General features: G+C 40.8%; 2 protein-coding genes and 1 long non-coding RNA gene across 7 annotated transcripts in view; 2 read left to right on the top strand and 1 right to left on the bottom strand.

The window, feature by feature from the left end:
* LOC311071316 overlaps positions 1-21512 on the top strand; it is a 171532-nt gene that overhangs the window by 67451 nt on the left and 82569 nt on the right. The window lies entirely within an intron of this gene.
* LOC311071302 (uncharacterized protein) overlaps positions 1-21512 on the top strand; it is a 52581-nt gene that overhangs the window by 17810 nt on the left and 13259 nt on the right. The window lies entirely within an intron of this gene.
* The window catches only part of prickle1a (prickle homolog 1a), a 26441-nt gene continuing 4999 nt past the window's right edge, over positions 71-21512 (bottom strand). Inside the window, exons 1-8 of one of the 2 annotated variants that reach the window (XM_084095616.1) lie at positions 9671-9886; positions 5849-6031; positions 4246-4359; positions 3250-3387; positions 2962-3165; positions 2676-2862; positions 1725-2573; positions 71-1386 (exon numbers count right to left, since the gene is read on the bottom strand). In XM_084095616.1, the coding sequence (XP_083951742.1) occupies positions 566-1386; positions 1725-2573; positions 2676-2862; positions 2962-3165; positions 3250-3387; positions 4246-4359; positions 5849-6019 (2484 nt within the window). In that variant the 5' untranslated portion in view covers positions 6020-6031; positions 9671-9886 and the 3' untranslated portion in view covers positions 71-565. Of the gene's footprint in view, positions 1387-1724; positions 2574-2675; positions 2863-2961; positions 3166-3249; positions 3388-4245; positions 4360-5848; positions 6032-9670; positions 9887-21512 lie in introns of those variants that run through there. The other variant, XM_084095615.1, reaches the window with a different exon arrangement.

Genomic DNA, 21512 nt, shown 5'->3' with positions numbered 1-21512 from the left:
GGCTTTGGATAATACGTAACGTGCAATGTTTGTAGTCAATGTTTTAGTACAAATTGAGCAGCAGAATTGCTGACCGAGGCATTACATATTTATTTTTAAAACCCTGATTAACAAAAGTGGAGTCGCTGCAAACCTTTGTTCTTTAGTATTTTTTTCAGTAACATTCTTTTAAAAAAAATCTTTTTGAAACTCAGGGATATAAAAATATTAACTTTAACTCATACATTTTACAATATATACACATTCATTTTTGCAAAGTTAAATTATTCTCTCCATTAGTCTCTAAAAAAGCGGCTTTATTATAAATATTATATTCTTCTGGTTCTATCAAAGACTATAATCACTTGTCACGTAATATGCATTATTGCAGCAAGTAAGCATGGTTTTAATACTGCGTTGACCAACAACATCACTGTATGGCAAGACCACTGCAATATGTCCTGGACAGAGAAACCTGAACAAGATGTATTCCACTTCAAATAACAGCTCAAAGCAAACTCCATAACGGCATTTGATAAAAGACGTATTAAGATGCAGATCAACTGTTTCAAACTTCCTTGCAATTCTATGAAATTATACAGTTTTTGTCCTTTCGTCCTCTCTTCTGTTTGGACTTTGTCCTTGTGCCAATGGGAAGTTCATCAGCGTAATATTGGTACCGAGGTTGTCTTGGTTGTGGAATAGGCTGGCCCAGGAAAAAGCCTTCCTCCTCTGATTCAGATGATGAAGAGGAGCAGGTAGAGCACCAGTCATCTTCATCCCCATAAAGACGTAAACATCTCTCTGCCCCCTGATTGTGCAAACCGTATTCAGAGTCAGCGTGGGCATAGGGAGGCTGTCTGTAGTGAGCGTTCGGACCCGGCTCGTGCTGGCGACGGTCCTCCTTAAAGCACATACGGGCCTTTTCTTTGGGCAACAAGTGAAGTGCATTGTCCGAACGAGACTTACGACTCCTCCTTCGCCTGTGGTGATGCCGGTGGCGCTGCTGATCTTGCTCGTCGAAGTGGTACGCTCGTCTACGAGTACGTTCACTCATGGGAGGCTGCCGCACCTCCAGACCATCATATCGTCCGTTATCTATAACATCATCTGAGAACTTTACCTGCTGAGGTTTGGACTGGGACTTGGACCTCCTTAAGACAGATAAGTGAGGTGGTTTGGGCCTCTCCTCCGGGAGCGGGACCTCCTGCTCCGGGTCTTCCTCTTCAATAACCTCCACACGCTCGAGCTCGGAGGTCAGGCTCTTCAGGGAGTTGGTGCTTCTGTGCAGCACTGATGAATTCAGCGTCCCCATGTTGCTGGTGTTCTCGCAGTGTTCAAGCTCAGAGAACTGTTGTAATGAGTAGAGCAACTGTTTCTCTTTTATATCCCCATCAACGGAAGCGCCTGAAAGGGTCACAGAAGTTCAAATTATACTGTACAGCAGTGCAAAAAATTACATTCAATACTCTATAAGTAGAAATTTAAATGCCATGGTGTGCCTGATTTTCAATGACCACATCTCAGACTACCAAAAATGCAAAATTCTACAAATTCCAGTTTGCCCCCAAAATTACACACTTAACTTTTTGCCTACATTGAACACGTTTACTATATATATATATATATATATATATATATATATATATATATACACATACATCCATTCCTCAGATTTCCCCCCAATTGCCTCACATACTTTGCACTCAGCAAATATCACTTGCACATCAATCCTTTAGTCTCACCTGTGATGTTGGAGAGCGCCAAGGAGTCCATTGAGTCTCTGATGTTCTGCTCTGCTTGTTTAAGTTCATCTGTGATGCATTCCAATGAGTCGTTATACCACTGTTTGTCTTCAAGCTTAAAGCTGGCTCCATGCTCCAAATCGAGCTCCTGGAGCTTTCTGCTGCTTGCAGGTCCAGGGTGACTCCCATACGCAGAGTCACCTAGTCCATCCTGGGACTGTGCCCAGTACATGTCTGCCTTGTACTTTTTACTGGCCAGACTGCCATTCCCACCACTGCCTGGCATCCTGGGCTCAGTCTTGTTTTTGGCATCAGACTCAGTCATCCAGAGGTTGTTTGGCCTAGTGTCCTCCGGCTGCTGGAACATTCCATGTTCACCAAACTTGAGAAGGAGCTGGGTCATGTAGTCCTCATGCTCGGCCCATTCCTCGTGGTCCTCGGGATCTTCCTGCTCCTCCCTGTTCCTCCAGAAGTGGTTGTCTGCAAAGCTTAGCTGTGACAGCTTGTTGGACAAGGTGTCGTCAGCGTTCCCTGAGAGTCCGGGGAACTTGTAATTGCCTGCAGGTGAAAAGAGAAGAGACTGTCGACATTGGTCTGCGGAGCGGCTGCTTTGTCCCATCTTCACACTGCGCCGTGATTCCCGGGATCTTGCGGACTGGAAGGCAGAATCGGAAGAATCCGAGGCGTGGACGTCCTCCCCTAGACTGCAGGTCTTGGAACAGTAGATCCTGCCTTGTCTGGGTAAAAAGGGACAACCAAGCAAGGAGCTCTTGCACTGAGCACAGCTAAAACAAGCATCTGTGGCGTGCCAGTGAAGGCCATCATACGTCATTTGGGCATGGTCCACCCCTAGAGGAAAATAAACAGGAGTTAAAAGGTCAGCTTCTTGCAGGCGAAACGTGGTTTGTGGTAAATGACGTTGAGACATCAGAGAGACACATTTGGGCTTACCGATGTGTTCGGCGCAGGCCTCACAATATTCCGCGTGCAGAGACTCAAAGCAACCGCAGCAGAAGGGCCGACCATCCTTCATGATGTACCGTTGACCACCCAGGATGGTCTCGCATTCAAAGCAGGAAAAGTGCTTCATATGCCAGTGACGACCCTCTGCCTCTGTGCACTCGTCCGCAAAAATAATCTGTGAGGACACCAATAAATGAATAAGAGCATCCATGATGTAACATGCCTTGTTTCATGCACAATACAATGAGTGTGTTTTTTGAAAAACTAAACTCACCTCATCACAGGAGGAACAGCGTGGCTTTAGCAATTCAGCATGATGCCTTCCACAGTGGACCTTCCCATCCTGGTAGAAGTAAATGAGATCAACCAGGAGCTCATTGCAGGTGGAACATGTGAAGCACGATGGGTGCCAACACTGACTAGGTCCCGCTCGTGAAGCGAACACCACCATCTCCCCTCCACTGACGTTCTCTCCACACTGAAGAGGCAAGATGTTTAAATAAAACAATCAGCTTCAAACAGTCGCTTCTTGCATCGCAATACTCTTAGTTTAAACACCTACGTGTTCACACATGGCATGAAGCATCGTCCTTGGCAGCAGTCTTAGAGTTCCTCGCCCGAGGGCCTCTTTCTTTCTCTGCACACTAAACATGTGAAGCTCCTTCTTCTCTTCCTCACTGAGAGACTGGCAGTATCGCACCTGAGGGGGACATTTAAAACGTGTTTGCTGTCAAATTGTTAGGAAAGAAGCCCCTGTGGACCACATGCAGGGTCTTTGAGCAAAGAAAGTAGGCCTATTCCTTTGAATGTGCTTACACACTAAAGAAAGCATTGAAGGAGAGTTTGACAAATACAAATGCATACAATGTGTTTTGAGTGGAAAGACAACCAGGAATACAGCGCATTTGGTTTACCAAAGCACATCTGCATCCAACAAAAGTCTACATCAGAGTGCACTGCTGCAAAAGATACAATTTTTCTAAACTATGCGTCAGTTTGGCAAACCTTCTATGCTCATCCCCATTAAAATCCAATCCTAACCTGATACAGTACAAACTCTTGTGTGCAGGTTCCCTTACAGGTGGCTAGGGCATTTTGCTGAGTACTTTAGTTTTGGAATACCTTAACACAGGAAAATGGAACATCTCTTGATTTAAAGAGCAAAATTAAGAGTCATGCACTGAAAAACACAAACTATGCATGTTTTAAGTTGTGATGCTTAAAAGAGTTTGTTATGTGACCCAGAGCAATGTCTCAGATTGAGTCAGATCCAGTCTCCCCAAGCAGCATCATTTAATCTTCAGCTCAAAAGTCTCATTGTACAAGCACACACATAGATATGAAGTGACAAAGCTTCTTTCTGTAATGGCAGGGAGTGTGGTGAAGCTCTAACCCATGAAGCTAAAAACACCCACACCACGTTGCAGTTAAAAAGCTATTTGAAGGGGTTTTGAAATGTGATGCGTGGGCATTTTGGACTGCAGCGATGCTGGGGAAACAATAGGGGCTTTCATGGCTGCTGATGCAGGTCCTATTTCCTTTGTTTCTGTAAACTCACCTCATTGTCATGAGGAGGTAGCTGGTACAGGAGCTGCTTGATGCGGTATTTCTCCCCGGGGCTGTTCACATAAGGGACTTTGTCCTCAGGTAGGCAAGAGAAGTAGAGCTGGACCTGGATATGAGATGGAGACGGATCAGGTCAGTCACTCCATGTAGAGTATGCACAAAGTCAAAAAAGCAGTTACACTAGACTAGCCCAACATCTGTCTTAAGTGATCCGATCAGAAATGTGTTTTTTGGTTGTTGGTGGTGGTGGTCACGTGATCAGAGACCCTGCCCTCAATGAAATCAATCTTTCTCAGCTGAGCACTTATGATACAGAGACAAATGTTAATGCCGTGTGTACCAGGTTGAGTCATTCCTGTGTATCTATCAACATTGCCATTTCCATTAAATTACCTTTTCTGAAACTTGAGCCACCAGTTTTGGGCTGAGGAAAGGTTTTTACTGTACTCTATTGTGCTTCTATGACACTGTGACCTATGCCTTGTGAGTGGGAACTCTTTATGAGTGCTGGTCGTAACAGCCCCCAGATAAATAGCTGGACTGTGCTTGTCTTTTCCTGCATAAAGAGAGTCCTGCTGCTGTTGAGTCAGTCTACTGGAATGGCATTTAGACCTGATGATCAGCAGCACCATAAATCACCCCTCATTTCAAGCTGATATTACCTCTGGTACTGAGCCTTAGGCACTTGAACAACACTGTTCCTGAGTGTTTGTGTTCTTCCCCACAATGATCACCTATAATCTGCAGGGCAATTCACAGAACGGCTGCTATAAAGGCATTACAGTTGGCTCTTGCATTTAACACAAAAGCTGAACTGGGATTTTAGGGGTCTCCAAATTGCTTTAGACCTTTTTCCTCACCCATCACTTCAGATTTTATTCAAGGGTGCTCTTAAGGACAGCCGGGGGAAGTGTGGGACACCGACTGGAATCAGCGCCACATCAGCGCGCCTCCAGGCACGAGAGGACCGCCTTTGCGGACAATGCCAGGAAAAAAAAAGTTGTGGCTGCGAGCTTGGCTGTTAGCAAACTGCTTTTCCTCATCATTTCAAGCCCTTTTGTCTGGCAGCTTGAGATAATGACTTGCAGATTTTCCATGAAGTAGTTTGTAAATAAAAAGCAGCATTTCCTGTTCCCAAAATGCCCGTGGGGTGCTTCCTTCACAGTGTTTAGCTGTGCCTGCAAAAATGCAGTAAGGTCCTCTAAATCTTAGTGACTGTGACTAGCTTTGCTGACAGAATGATTGACCAACAGTTTGGAATTTTAATAAAGATCACATCTGGTGTATTTATTGTATAACAGCTTGCACATTGTGTTAAGATATCACATCTTGAACTGCATGATACTATTTAGCCATAACAGACCAGATTCTTTCCCTGAAACTGAAGACATGCGACTGCTTTGCATTTTGTAACATGGTTGTTATTGCGGTTTTCCCCTTTCAAAACAATGTTGCCATTTTGGCTTCATACTGCCTTCTAACCATTTCCTACCTTACACGTGCATTAATGCAAGTTCTCTGTTAAATGCTTTACGTTGTGGAGGCAATATTCCAATAAGTTCTAGACTTTCATAAGCCCATAGAGATTGGTTTACCTGCTCTGGTCGAAGTCCTGGTGGCACCCAAGCATATTCCTCCAAGGCACAGCCCGAGTCGTCATCTGAGGTGGAGCTCCGCTGGAAGCCGAACGTGAGCTTGTTGACCTTCGGCTCCATGTCCAGCTGCCTCACGGCACCGTGGAAACTTCCCGAATTCTCGAGGTTCATCAGAAAGACCTCCTGGAATGGTTAAGAGGGAACAGTGTGTCATGGATCACGAAACCACATATTAAAACACCTCGTAAGATACATTGTATTGGGATGAGAACAATAACGCAACTGGAATAATGCAGCGTCCTAAAACATTTCAAGGCAGTTACAGTGACTTCCAGCCCAGGGTGGAGGCCTGTTAAATAGATTCTGCTCATAAAACGATGGCAGTTTTATTGTTACTGCTATTGTGCCGAGTTTTGCCGTGATGTGGTCGGACATTCCCTCCAAACTTCAACCATCCTAACTCTTTTACAGTCAATTTATTTTAATGCATTTTCCTGACTCATCATCACCGTGGAAGCTTTCTGGTATTTTCCATTTCCTTCTATTGGGACGCTCTTCTGCTTAAGTTGAGCACTAATGCGTGCCATATATGATTTTTTCCCAACGACATAGTTTACTTGACTCTGTTCAGAACTCTTTCAGCTCAAACTGACAGAGGACTGAAATCTTTTGCGTTCTTCCCTGTCACTCCTTTGAAGTCCATTCAGGACACCAAGCATAACAAAGCCATATGGTAATGCTTGAAACCCATGTCTTTCTTCAAGCCCCTGTGCTGTTTGTTGAGGACAGTGTTTTAGAACCTGCCATACCGCATCACGTCCTGCTGAGTGACGCATCATCTGATGCTTTGATCTCTGGAGCTGCTGTTTTTGGAATGAAAACAGGTGAGATGGATGGAATGAACCCAATGACAGGTGTTAGTTTCACATGTACAGCAATTTAGACTGGAACGGGAAGATGCATCCAGAATATGTGCGTCAACAATTAAAGGGTGAAGCTCATAAAAAGTGGCAAGAAATGTCAGATCATATTTCACACCAAAGAGAATGAAAGGACTTTTTTTGCATTGTAGTGGTACATGTGCTTATTTTTTTCATAAGTAATGCCGCAATGTGTGTGTGTGATGGGGGGGCATATCTCTAAAAAAAGAGAAATGCATCTTTAAAACAGTAGTGAAAGTTGTTAAATTTACTAAGGTTTTACAAGAACACAATACAAACATAATCAGAATGCTATCAGATTCACTGGGTAAATTAAGTTAAATCGATGTGCTAATTCACATGTGAGTCTTTGAAGTAAATGCAACTGTGCCCGACCCATCACAATCCCATCTATAGATGAACAACTGAAATGACCAAACACGGCTTTTTGTTCAGGCCTGAAATACTCTTCATCATAAAGGCCCAAAATGTTTAAAACTGTGACTTCTTCACCCAAGTACTTAATTTTAGGTGTTCAAATACCCCAAACTCTTCTTAGAAGAACCATTGAAGTTCCTGTAAGAGACTACTCAAACATTAACTCGGTTATGTAATTCTATCAGAAGAGAGACATCCCCTGCCATGTTACACATGTGTTCTGGTGGTGCAAAATCCACTAGTACATGATATTTTCTTCAAAGGAAGTTGCTGACACAGGAAAGGAGCTCAAAGAGGCAACACCCTTTCTCCTAAACAGTCTCCTTAAGTATGCTAATTTCTGTCTTAGATGCCATCAGCATCACTTCCTGAGACTCCAGATCTAATCAACAACTGAAGTGAAGAGAAACTGCAGTAATGTTTCATCGAAAATAAACAGCTATTTTACGATTGAGTGGCTCTGAGTGAATCGCAGGGACCTCGGGGAACCGAAAGCAGTTCCTGTCTGAAAAAGCTCGCCCTGAAAAAGCCCTCGAGCCCCGAGTGTTTAACAGCCTGCTCTCTTGTAGAGCTGCTTGTTAACATGACTTTGGAGGTCTGAGATGCATATCTGTTAGATCCACCCACGGGAGGCCTGAATGGCCCTCAATGGGGGGCAGATATGGGTGGAGGGCGAGTTGCCTGGGGAGGGGATGGACCCCGGGTGATCACACAAGGGTAACTACCAGAGACTCATATGGTAATGGACCCTCAGCATAGCAAAGGACCAATTTTATGAAGACTTAAAGTGAATAAATGCATTTAAGCACTTTTATTTCTACATTAAATGATGAATAACTTAACGTGGCTAATCAAAATGATACTACAATGCAAATTAAGTCTCTGACAAATTAATTTGCATAAGTGTCCTGAGGACACCAGGTCAAGACCCAACAAATTACATCTTACTCAATAGCCCATTTCCACAACTTTGGTGTGGAAATGTGAGAGGTAACTATTCTCACAGAAATATCATGGGTTAACTGGGTTAAACCAGATCCAATTTGATGACTGTGAGCATAGTGGAAGTTAGGTCAACAGATTCCACCTTTAGAGACAGTAAATGTGACCGTTTAAAACATTATACTGCATAACTACCACATTTTTCCTCAGCTAAATTAGTCAGAATGACACTCATTATGGGTGCATTAAATATTATGTGGTTAATGAGAATAGTATGTGTGTGTAAAAACAAGCCTTCATTAAGCCCAGTAAATGTGGAAATGTTCAGCAGATCCACTGGCACCGATGGCGCTCCATTAGTCCGGCCCGTCAGGACCTGTTTGATTTGGCCCAGTCCAGACCTGAATCAGTGCTGGAATTCTGTCTATGGATTTAATGTTAAGAACAGCAGAACTGGCAGACGATGTGAGCGAGTCCTGCGCTCCACAAATGAGGAGTTTCCCTCCACGGCTGTTGAGCCAGTAATAAAACTTCAATCCAACAAATACAATCGTTTGTTATGACATTTCACTTCCAAAAACACTCGAATACAAAAGCATCTTTGAATCTTCTAAAACAAACAAGTCCAAATCTCCAAACTAGAACCTAACTTACCTCAAAGCTTTAACTAAAACCCTCAAAAGTTCATATGAGCAAATAATTAGATCTGTTTTTTTACTAGTTGTCAACAGATCACAAGAGTAGAGCCAAAATAATACTGATATATTATACATGATGCACTTTAATGATGGCAAATTAGATGTACACCACATATTATTCAGGCTACTCAAAATTCTATATTCACCCAAAATTTCCAAACAAAATATTGTAAAACATTAAATATTTTGTCTGCATTGACAAGATTGTCATTAGAATCAATCACTTTTGTTTATCAACCAATTGCAAATGGTTATCAGTCTGATTACCAATTATGATTACTAGTTTTTACCTTCCAAAAGACATACAACTGTTATCTGAAAATATATTAATGATGCCCTAATGCCAAGATTAAGTCTATGGTTATCAGACAAAAAAAAGTTTTACTTAAAGTTATATCAGAGAATGCTAGACATTATAAACAGGAAGGAGGCAGTGTCGGCAGTGGGTGATCCTCCCAAACTTTTGGCCAAACTTTGAAGAACTCGAGTGTTATTCCAGGACCAAATGGTTTCAAGGCTTGTCCCAACACACTGAAGACATTAGAGAAAGACCACCTGCGTTCTGACCGGCTGGAGCCAGATGACGAAGCATCGGATATTTACCCACAACACACCTCTCTTGACACCTTTTTCCTTTTCAACAGACCTTTAAACACACGCAGAGTCTTCAAATCTGTGCTGCACCACCTACAATTAACTGAGAAGTTTATAAAAGCTAAATATAACTAGAAGAAGTAGGACGTGACACAGCAAAATATAGGTCGGATGTGCACCCAAAGGCCCTGCAGAGAAGACTTTTAAATGTTTCAAAGTTTCAACCATACCTGCTCGCTCGGCAACGTCTTCAAGACAATCGAATCAAACTGTGTTCTCCAAAGGTCCCGTGATTCCTTGACTACATGTCCTCAGTGTGAGCCTCATCCCATCTAAATCCAAAGCAGACGTTGTCACGCGTGTGAGCCGACGGCGCAGGACGAGTACAGTAGTGTGTGTGTGTGGAGAACAACTCTAGCAGATGCTCTTCCATTTACTGCAGTCCTGTGGAGCCACTCCCCCGATAACCCGAGCTCAGCGTGGCTCCTAAACCAAACCCCCTTCACTTCAAACACACTTCACATTACTTACAGCAACGGTCAGTTTCACCCAGCCCTTCCTCGGGTTTCTCGAGCGACTGGGACTCTTTTACATACAAACCTCACATCAATATTGATAACATGGTAACACTTTACAATAAGGTTCATTAGTTAACTAGCATGAACTAACAATGAGCAAAACATTTGTTACAGTATTTATTCATCTTTGTTAATGTAACTTAATAAAAAATACTGTTCATTGTTTGTTCATGTTAGTTCACAGTGCATTAACTAATGTTAACAAACACAACCTTTGATTTAATAACATATTAGTAAGTGTTGAAATGAATATTACCTAAGATTAATAAATGCTGAAGAGGTATTGTTCTTTCTCAGTTCATGTTAACTAAGGTAGTTAACTAATGAACCTTATTGTAAAGCGTTACCGGTAACACAATCTGGTCTTATACACTGAAAGAAATTGGTGTAGGATTAACTTTGAAAGTAAAGGATCTACTTTTAAATGTTCACTCGGAAATTACTCACAAAAATACACTAAATAACATTGAATTAAGTGTAACATTTTGAAGTATTTTCTACAATAAATCTCATCTAAAAATCTAATAATCGTTTTATTCACAACATCAATAAATCTTTTTTTTTTTTACAGGGTAGAATTTAGTTTTAAAACCTAAAAATAAAAATAAATAGTAAAATAGTGTTAAATTTCATATTCAACGTTGACTTATTCATATTCAACTCTGTGTTTCTGTCTTGTTTTCCAGCACAAATATCTAAACATTATTAAATCAAGATTAATTTACTGGAGAAGCAACATGACACTAGACATTAAGTCTTGTCTTCTAAGAAATAATGAAAATTAAGTGGATTTATGATTAAAAGAAGATAAAATATCAGTGCAGTCAGAAAAATAATCTAGTTTTCCCTTTTAATTAAGTAAAAAAAATTCTGACCCCAGTGATAGATTTTGTTTTTCCTGTTTTAAACAAACACCTAATTTTTTACACATTTCTTTCTATGTCATTTTGCACCTCAGATGAATGATTTGATTTAAGAATGTTTAGATATTTGAACTGGTAAACGAGTGAGAAAATCAAGTTTTGCATTGAAAATAATTCATAATATTGTAATATTTAAGTATTTGTTCTGAGATGGCGCTTTTCAATCAGGAATTCCATAGATTGCCAATATAGATTGCAAAAAAAGTGTTCCTAATAAAGATAATTTAAGTGGCTCCTTAAGCAAAAGTGATAAAACTGAAGCGAGTTGCAACCCTTCATGCATTAAATGGAGTTTCAGTCAAACGTCACTCTTTCACGTCTCAAGTCAACAATGATGTCAGCAGATCCAGACCACAATGCCTGAAAGACTCCACATGGTACTTACAGAGCGTTTACCATGCAAATCAAAAAGGCCGTCACTATCGGAGCCAATCCACTTCTGTATGGGTGTTTTGCTTTTAGCATGCGTGCCGTTTGGGGAAATACACACTTTTTGTCTTTCATTGGCATTAAAACACTAGGAAGGCTGATTCTGAAGTTACTTCTGATCTGAACTCAGAATGCAAGAACTGTTCAACCAAACCACCAGGAGACCCAAAGGAACAAGGTTTTTTGACAGAAAAACAAATGTCTACAGTTGGAAAATGAGTGCAACCAAATTCACCCTTTATGAGCGCCTTATGCGCCCAAGTAGTGACCCCAAAAACCTCAGTGTCCTGCCTAGAAAGACAGTTTACCTCATCTCGCCTTCATTTCCTGAGGAATGTGCCAAAGGTGAAGACCTTCCTGTTGTTTAAACAAACAAAAGCTCAGAGTTTGTTCTCCGTCCAGGAGGACGAGGCTCCCGGTTTCCTGAATGAAGGATGATGGAGGAAGTTATGAAACTCCATTCGTCTACCCAGGGTGGTCTTTGTTCTTACCTCAATCATTTCACCACAAACCAACAACTTTGTGCTCATGAAATGGAAACTTCCCTTGGGGGTGTGCAAAAAAAGTGTCAGATTCAACAGCTCAGTTAACTGGCCAATGATCTCGTCGTACCAAACAGTCAAGTCTCCTTTATTTATACAGCGCTTTTTTCAATACAGATAATTTCAAAGCAGCTTTACAGAGATAACAGGAAAATAATGCAACAAAGTTTGTTTCCAGAAGAAAATAGCGTCACAGTCCAGCTTAAGTAAGTTCAGTTATGGTTCATTTTTGCTGTAAAAAGTTATTAATTTAGTTCATTTATATATATTTATACTACAGGGCCGTTGAATGCTTGAATCTGATTGGTTGACGAACGTTCTAAGGTGTGCATTATTTTCAGGGAAACGCACGGCTAAAGTAGTTCCAGGCAGGTCTTGACCGCATTACAGTTCCATATCACTTCGCGTAGTCAACCGTAATAACGGAAAATAGGATACAATTCATAACAAGAAAAAAACATTTAGCCCCATGCGCTTGATCTGTAATTTTCAATGTCTAGCTTCACAATCAATAGAAACATGCAGTTTAATTTTAATATATAAAGTATATAGTCCTATCCTATCTATAATCAATAGAAAATTAAACTGAATATAGGCTAAATAAATGGATAGTCCTGCAGCACAGATTTTTATTGCAGATAATATAACAAATAAATAATTATTGATAGGCCTACTTGTTAAAAGGGCTTTGTGTTTCATTTATTTGGCTAGTCTACTGTCATCTGTCAATAATGAAAGAAAAAAAAGAATGAACGAATTAATTAAAACGAATTGAATTAATAAATAAATAATAATATTGACGCACATGCTTTTCTGTCTCATTATTGCAACATCTCTCTCTAATAACTGCATTAATAACTGCATAAAGCCGGGGACACACTTTAAGGCCGGTTATGAATGTAATTTGATACTTATGACTGATCATGTCCAAACGCGTGTTCAGCGCGTTCAGTCTGTATTCAGAGTCGGTGTTTAAAATCTGCTGCAGTCAGAGAATGTGTCAGCTAGTCGTGTGTCCCAGCATTAGTCTGCTAGTCAGTGGCTCAAACCTCCGTTACGAACTCTAAAATGACGTTTTGGAATTAGCAACGGAGGCATGGGATTAGATGCGTAAGAAATAAGTCCTACATACAAGAACGTTTTAATGACAAAAACTTTACAAAAGTCTTGAAATACATAATCTGAACAATGTTTCGAGGTGTGGTAACTGTAGTATAAGCGGAATAATTGACTTCAGGCCGTTGAATTATTAGAAAAATAATGACTATTATTTATTATAAAATTATAAATAATAACTCCGCTTCGCGTCGTGACCGCATTACCACCTGTGCATTATTTTTCTAATAATTCAACGGCCTGTCGTCAATTATTCCTTATATATTTATATATATATATGTATGTATGTATGTATGCATGTATGTATGTAGAGCCGCTCTGGAGAAAATTGTAATGTCATCGTCCAGCTCAGTTCAGTTCTCATGTAATAGTGTCAATGCAGGCAGATCAATAATATTATAAATTAAATATTAAATTAAATGTCCCTAACTAAGCAAGTCAAAAGCCAATGGCGACAAAGGCAAAAAAAAGTTGACAGTGGCAGGGAGAAAAAAACAAACAGGACAACTGCAGCTTAAACCCAATCTCTTATTTCCATAAAACATGAAATCTACCCTACAAATATATGAAGCCTATAATAGATGCCGACTGTTCTGTGAGCTTTTTTACGACCGCTGCCTTGAATAAAAGGGCTGGTAATGGGATGGAGGTTTTTTGGAGGACAACACCATTGTTGCGTTCAAGGCCACAGAGGTGCAAACACAGCAGGACCCGGACCAAAGCACAGCCCTTTGTGTGACAGAAACAAAGAGGAAGAGGGGATTTGTGCCCCCCTGGTTTTAGCGGCTCGCCGAAAGATAAACAAACCCCCGGACTCGCTTTCCATGCATCCCAAACGTTGAGCAACCCACTGAAAAACTGCAGCGTGGATGTAAAAGAGCTTGCTTTGGAGTCAAAATGGATAATTGTTTTCAGAAATGCTATATTTTTGGTCCTCTATACGAATTCAGTTTCAGAAACTGGAAAGATTCACTTCAACCACATCGTCTTTCAGTCACAGGCCTCAAACAACCACTGGAACATAGTTTTGGTCTCATTTAGTTAGTAAACCGAGCAATATATTCATCTTGATGGTGCTGCTCTTCCTCAGTATTTTATGTTTAAAATGAGAAAAAAGTAAAAGACAAACTGGTTTTCACCTTGAACTAGTTTTTCTGACACCACTGGCAGATAGATATGTTTGATCTGTGTGATTTTGCATCTCTATTAAAGGAATAGTTCACTATGCTCGCATTTACTCTCCCCTCAAGTTGTTTCAAACCTGTATGAGTTTCTTTCTTCTGCTGAACTCGGATGAAGATATTGTGAAGAATGTCGGTGATCGTTGTTGGACCCCATTGACTTCCATAGTATTTTTGGTAAAACTTTATTTTAGTGTCCTTGTTACATATGTTACATACCATAGTAATAACAGTAAATTATGCATGCTAACCCTCAACCAAAGCCTACCCTAACCCTATAGTATGTAGTTGTTTAATATTACATATATAATTACACAGTAACAATGACACCATAAAATCAAGTGTAACTGTATTTTCTTCCTACTATTGAAGTCAATGGGGTCCAACAACTGTTTGATCACCGACATTCTTCACAATATCTTTATCTGTGTTCAGCAGAAGAAAGAAACTCATACAGGTTTGAAACAACTTAAGGGCGAGTAAATTATGATTTCATTTTGAAGTGAACTATTCCATTAAAAGCATCTTGATTTAAGACCTTTGATATTTGTACTGGAAAACGAGACAAACACTGAGCAAGAAAGTAACTATTATAAATGAGCTGTAGCGTGTCGAGCCTCAGGTCAGCGACCGACACACCCTGCGAACACTGACGGATGTGAATGAAGTCATTTGTACAAACTCCTGAGCCAAAAATACCAATGGTTTCCCAAAAACCCTTGAGAAGAGCCCCTTCAAATGAGTGCTCTATCTGTCCTCGTTTTCAGGACGTCCCTGGAAATAGACCAATCCATCACGCTGATGCTCTGTTGTGGCTCTCGTTTCACAGTTCAGGGTTGAACAAGGATTCCAGTGCAATATAAAACAGGACAAGTCACACATCCCTGACCTGGGATCCTTTCTAAGCACAAGAGGATCATAAATCTGACCCCTCCGGCCCCCTCATGGTCACAGCGGTTCAAACAGCTCCTCACACCTGGCCTGAAACTCACGGGCTGTAAAACCGAAAGGCCGTTTTGACCCGGCATGTCCTGACGCACTCGTTCAGAAGATCCTCCGCCATTAACGGAGTAGTTCACTTTAAAATTTACGGATAATTTACTCTCCCCCACGTCATCCAAGATGTTCATGTCTTTCTTTCTTCAGTTGAAAAGGTTTTTGAGGAAAACACTCCAGGATGTTCCTCCATATAGTGACTTCAATGGGGTCCAACGGGTCGAAGGTCCAGATGTGAGTTTCAGTGCAGCTTCAAAGTCTCGACACGATCCAGCCGAGGAATAAGAGTCTCATCTAGACAAACCAGCCGACATTTAATAACAGAAATAAACATTTATATACTTTTTATCCACAAATGCTGGTCTTGCACTCGCTGTGATGCGACACACATTACGTAATCAGGTTGAAAGGTCAAGCGTGACGTAGGCGTAAGAACAGACCCAGTGTTTGCAAAGACTAAGTCAAACGCCATTTACAAAAAAAATCAAAAGGTAAAACAATGATATCGGACGATTTCGAAGTTTGAGGAGAAAATGAGATGGAGTTTTTCACCCTTCTCTACATTTCTGACCCGGCGCACGCGTGACCTTTCAACCTGATTACGCAATGTGTGTCGCATCACAGCCAGAGCAAGACCAGCATTTGTGGTTAAAAGTATATAAATGTTTATTTCTTTATAAAATGTCGGCTGGTTTGTCTAGATGAGACTCTTATTCCTCGGCTGGATCGTGTCGAGACTTTGAAGCTGCACTGAAACTCACATCTGGACCTTCGACCCGTTGGACCCCATTGAAGACACTATATGGAGAAACATCCTGGAGTGTTTTCCTCAAAAACCTTTTCAACTGAAGAAAGAAAGACATGAACATCTCGGATGACGTGGGGGAGAATGAATAATCCGTAAATTTTAATTCTGCAGTGAACTACTCCTTTACCATGATCTCGAGGGCACGTGTAGGACTCCAGTCCCATAGGATTGACCCATATTTGACAGCGTCCTAAATTCAGACTCCTAATGTGGGCCAATTATCACATGGACGCCTGTGTTCCTGTAATAGATTCCTGCTAAACCTGCTAAACATCGTTCTACCATGCTATTCATTCCAGAACCTCATAGTGTGCGTATTGGCTAGAGATATCCCAGCATGCTTTGCGGATCTGGCTTTGAGGGTCAGACTGGTGCGATGGCCCTGAGTTTGTCTGCTATTTATGACTGTTAACAGCTATTGTTCCAGATAGACCTCAGTTGTGTCCACTCCTTATCATAAAAGAGGCCGTTCTGGGACTTTAATGACCTGCCAATGGCCGTTATCAGAACACAGGCCTGACAAAGCAACAGCCATAAACAACAATAAAGCGCTGTTATCCTACTGTAAAAAGCAAAGGCCTGAAGAATAGCGAGAGGTCAACCGCTGTAGCCCTCGCCGGCCCGATGTTGACTTAGAGAGACTATCACTGACTAACACAGGTCAGACACACACACACACACTCACAAACATCTTCTGTTGCGTATAGTTAAATCCAGATGAGTCCGATCTGATGTTACTGACGACTGTAACGTCAGAGTTCGAGATTTCATATACACTACCACAATTTAGACTTAATTTTTAAAAGAAGTCTCTTCTGCTCACCAAGGCTGCATTTATTTGATGATAAAAATAATATATATATATTATGATTTAAAACAGTTGTTTTCTATGTGAATATATAGTAAAGTGTAATTGATCAAAGCTGAATGTTCAGCATCATTACTCCAGTCTTCAGTGTCACATGATCCTTCAGAAATCACTCTAATATGATGATCTGATGCTCAACATTTATGATTATTATCAATATCAAATTATTATGTGTTGAAAACGTCATATTTTTGTGGAAACATCATACATTTTATTTTTTACATGATTCTTTGATGAACAGAAAGTTTAAAAAACAGTGTTTATTTGAAATAAAATTTATTTTGTAACATTATAAATGTCTTATACCGACACTTTATCAATATAGCGCGTCCTTGCTGAATAAAATATTAATTTAATTGGATAAAAAATAACTAAAAACTCAATCTAGTCATTAATGCTGGATTTACTGTACAAACAAACTGAACATCCTGAATGTACATCTACACTAACTCTAAATCACACACTAAAGTCAGACTTTAATGTCTTTTGCTCATATTCATCATCATCATCATCATCTGTTCAGTTCAGGTCTATAAATTTAGCTGACAGTGTTGCATGAGTGAATGAGCTCTCACACACACACACACACACACACACACACAGCACCCCGGGGTGTTTAAGGGCAGGAAGCTGCTTTATAGAGGGAGACTATAACGGCACAATGACCGTCTGCACACACACACACACACACACACTCTGAGGGCAGCGAGGTCGAGTGGGCTTTTGTGCTGCTGACGGTTTAGTGACAATGTAACGGTTTACTCACACAACACAGACAGTAACTCACACACACTCCTCCAGTTCAGTTCCCCTGAAACACGATCTGATGCGATTCTGTTCGTTTAAAGAAAATTAAACCTTGTTTTAGAGCCATTATGTTTTTTAACACCGATTTACATTATTTTACATAACAATTAAGCATTTACCTTCAATTCTCATTGTCATAATGCAAAAAAAGAATATATTATACACATAAAAAAGTAAATTTATGAAAAATATGATACACTAAAATATACTAAAATTATTTTTTAAGAAGTATTTATACAGCGCAGTCATGTTTGTTTTACTGCTTTTAATTTCTGCTAATTTAAATTGTTTTAACTAATACTGTAAAAAACGTTCAGATGGATAATTTAATTCATATTAAATATATTTAAAATATATACATACATATACACACACAAACAAATGTTCAAATGGATTACCTAAAAATAATTATAAAGCAAAAATATTTATTTATTTATTTAATAATGATCAAGATATAGTAATAAATATATAAATCATCATAAAAAATATAAAATATATATTTAAATAAAAAATATTAAATAATTATAATATTTTAAAAGTATTTATATCATAGTCATATTTGTTTTACTGCTTTTGATTTATGCTTATTAAAGGTTTCCTGCATTTCATTTATGCTCTTAAATTAATTTCTTTAATATTAATATTGTAAAAATGACATTACAGTCAATCAATCCAACAACCACTGAGAGTGTGTGTGAACAGAGTGTGTGTGAAAGACTGTCAGACTGAGATGTCTATGGGTTACTATAATGAGAACTTGGTGGTTATGAAAATTATGTCATGATGCAAATGTTGTTTATGAAAATTAATGATCTGAGTTTGCATTTTTTCTTCATCTGCCACGTCTCCACACACACACACACACACACACACACACACACACACACACACACACAAACGAGTGATATCAGCCACAAACAAACTCAAACATACTCTCTCTCTCACACACACACACTCTCACACACACTCACACTCACACACTCACACTCGCTCACATTCGCTCACACTCGCTCACACGCTCACTCTGACTCTCACAAACACACGCTCACACACTCACACACTCACACACTGACTCTCACAAACACACTCTCTCACACACACACACACACACACTTACACTCACACACACTCACACACACTCACACACTCACTCTGACTCTCACAAACACACTCTCACACTCACTCACACTCGCTCACACTCACACACACACACTCACACACACTCACACACACTTACACACACTCACACTCACTCTGACTCTCACAAACACACTCTGACTCTCACAAACTCACTCACTCAGACACTCGCTCGCACACTCGCTCGCACACTCGCACGCACACTCGCACGCACACTCGCACGCACACTCGCACGCACACTCGCACGCACACTTGCTCGCACACTCTGACTCTCACAAACACTCACACACTCTGACTCTCACAAACACTCTCACACTCGCTCACACACACTCACTGACTCTCACAAACACACTGACCCCCACAAACACACTCTCACACTCACTCACTCGCTCACACACTCGCTCACACACACACACACACACTCTGACTCTCACAAACACTCTCACACACACACTCGCTCGCTCACTCACACACACACACAGAGACAGACAGACAGACATACACACTCACTCACTCTCACACACACACACACACACACACACACACAGAGACATACATTCACACACACACATACTCACACACACACACACAGACAGACAGACATACACTCACACACACACACACAGAGACATACACTCACACACACACATACTCACACACACACACACAGACAGACATACACTCACTCTCACACACACACACACAGACAGACATACACTCACACACACACAGAGACATACACACACAGAGACATACATTCACACACACACATACTCACACACACACACACAGACAGACAGACATACACTCACACACACACACACAGAGACATACACTCACACACACACATACTCACACACACACACACAGACAGACATACACTCACTCTCACACACACACACACAGAGACATACACTCACACACACACATACTCACACACACACACACACACACACAGACAGACATACACTCACTCTCACACACACACACACAGACAGACATACACTCACACACACACAGAGACATACACTCACAGAGACATACACTCACACACACACACACACACACACACACACACAGACATAGGGCCCTATTTTAACGATCTGAAACGCAAGTGTCAAAGCGCAAGTAACTTTGTGGGCGGGTCTCTGGCGCTGTTGCTATTACACCGGCGGGATAAATGACTCTTGCGCACGACGCAAATCTAAAATGTGTTGGTCTGAAGAGCTTCATTACTCATAGGTGTGGTTTGGGCGTAACGTGAAATAAACCAATTAGAGCGACATCTCACATTCCCTTTAAGAGCAGGCACGCTTTTTCCTTTGTGTATTGCTGTTATAACGGCGGATTTGCCAGGAGCGGTTCACAGCCGAGGAGAGCGACGTTCTCGTCAGGGCCGTAAAACACAGAGAAGTGACATTGGGGATGGAGAAACACAACCAGATTAGCTTCGGTTAAACAGGCGTATGATAATTTGGGTAAATGTGTAAGCTAGATGTATGCTTTTATAATAAATTGTCTATCTATCTATCTATCTATCTATCTATCTATCTATCTATCTATCTATCGTAATAATATGATTTGCAAAAATGAAAACTGCTGCTTCTGTGTAGATTAGAGAATCAAAGTGTATGCACGCTATACATTATGGTCAAGCATGCGCCCTTAAAATAGCATAATGACGCGCCACTGACTTTAGACTAGGTTTTTTCTGGCCAGTGGCGGAATTGTTTTATGGAACAGTAAAATAGCACCAGGGATTGTTTGCGCCGGAACACGCCTCCTTTTTTGCGCTGAACCGCCCCCCGGGAGCGCAAGTTCATTCCCTAGTTTAGCGACGTGCTTCTGTGGAGGGAAAAGCGCGCTGTGCGTCGGGTGCAAAATAGGAATGAAACATGCGTCAGTGTACAAAGTCAATTGCGCTGGGTGCAAAATAGGGACCATACACTCATACACACACACACATACTCACACACACACACATACTCACACACACACACTTTCTTTCTCTCTCTCTCTCTCTCTCACACACACACACACAGTTTCATGTTAACTAAGTGTTTTTATAGTTGTAGTTCATGGTGATTGTCATTCGATTGAGTCTCACTTCTCTAATAGTCATTGTTACAGTATTGATGTTAACTGGATGTAAAGAGCATGAGTGTGATGTTGTGAGTGTGATGTTGTGAGTGTGATGTTGTGTGAGTGTGATGTTGTGTGAGTGTGATGTTGTGAGTGTGATGTTGTGAGTGTGATGTTGTGAGTGTGATGTTGTGTGAGTGTGATGTTGTGTGAGTGTGATGTTGTGAGTGTGATGTTGTGAGTGTGATGTTGTGAGTGTGATGTTGTGTGAGTGTGATGTTGTGTGAGTGTGATGTTGTGTGAGTGTGATGTTGTGTGAGTGTGATGTTGTGAGTGTGATGTTGTGAGTGTGATGTTGTGTGAGTGTGATGTTGTGAGTGTGATGTTGTGAGTGTGATGTTGTGTGAGTGTGATGTTGTGAGTGTGGTGTTGTGAGTGTGATGTTGTGTGAGTGTGATGTTGTGAGTGTGATGTTGTGAGTGTGATGTTGTGATGTTGTGAGTGTGAGCTTCTGTGTGTGATCGTCTCTTCACTGAGTGCTTGTGTTTATGTAGCGAAGGCTCATTGAATGTGGATCAGCGGGTTGTGAACGGCTGACCTTTAGG

Source organism: Abramis brama (genome assembly GCF_963993115.1).
Source record: "Abramis brama genome assembly, chromosome: 20".
Classification (NCBI taxonomy): Eukaryota; Metazoa; Chordata; class Actinopteri; order Cypriniformes; family Leuciscidae; genus Abramis; species Abramis brama.
The sequence above is the reverse complement of the archived record's forward strand: the minus strand, read 5'-3'. Positions and strand labels throughout refer to the sequence as shown.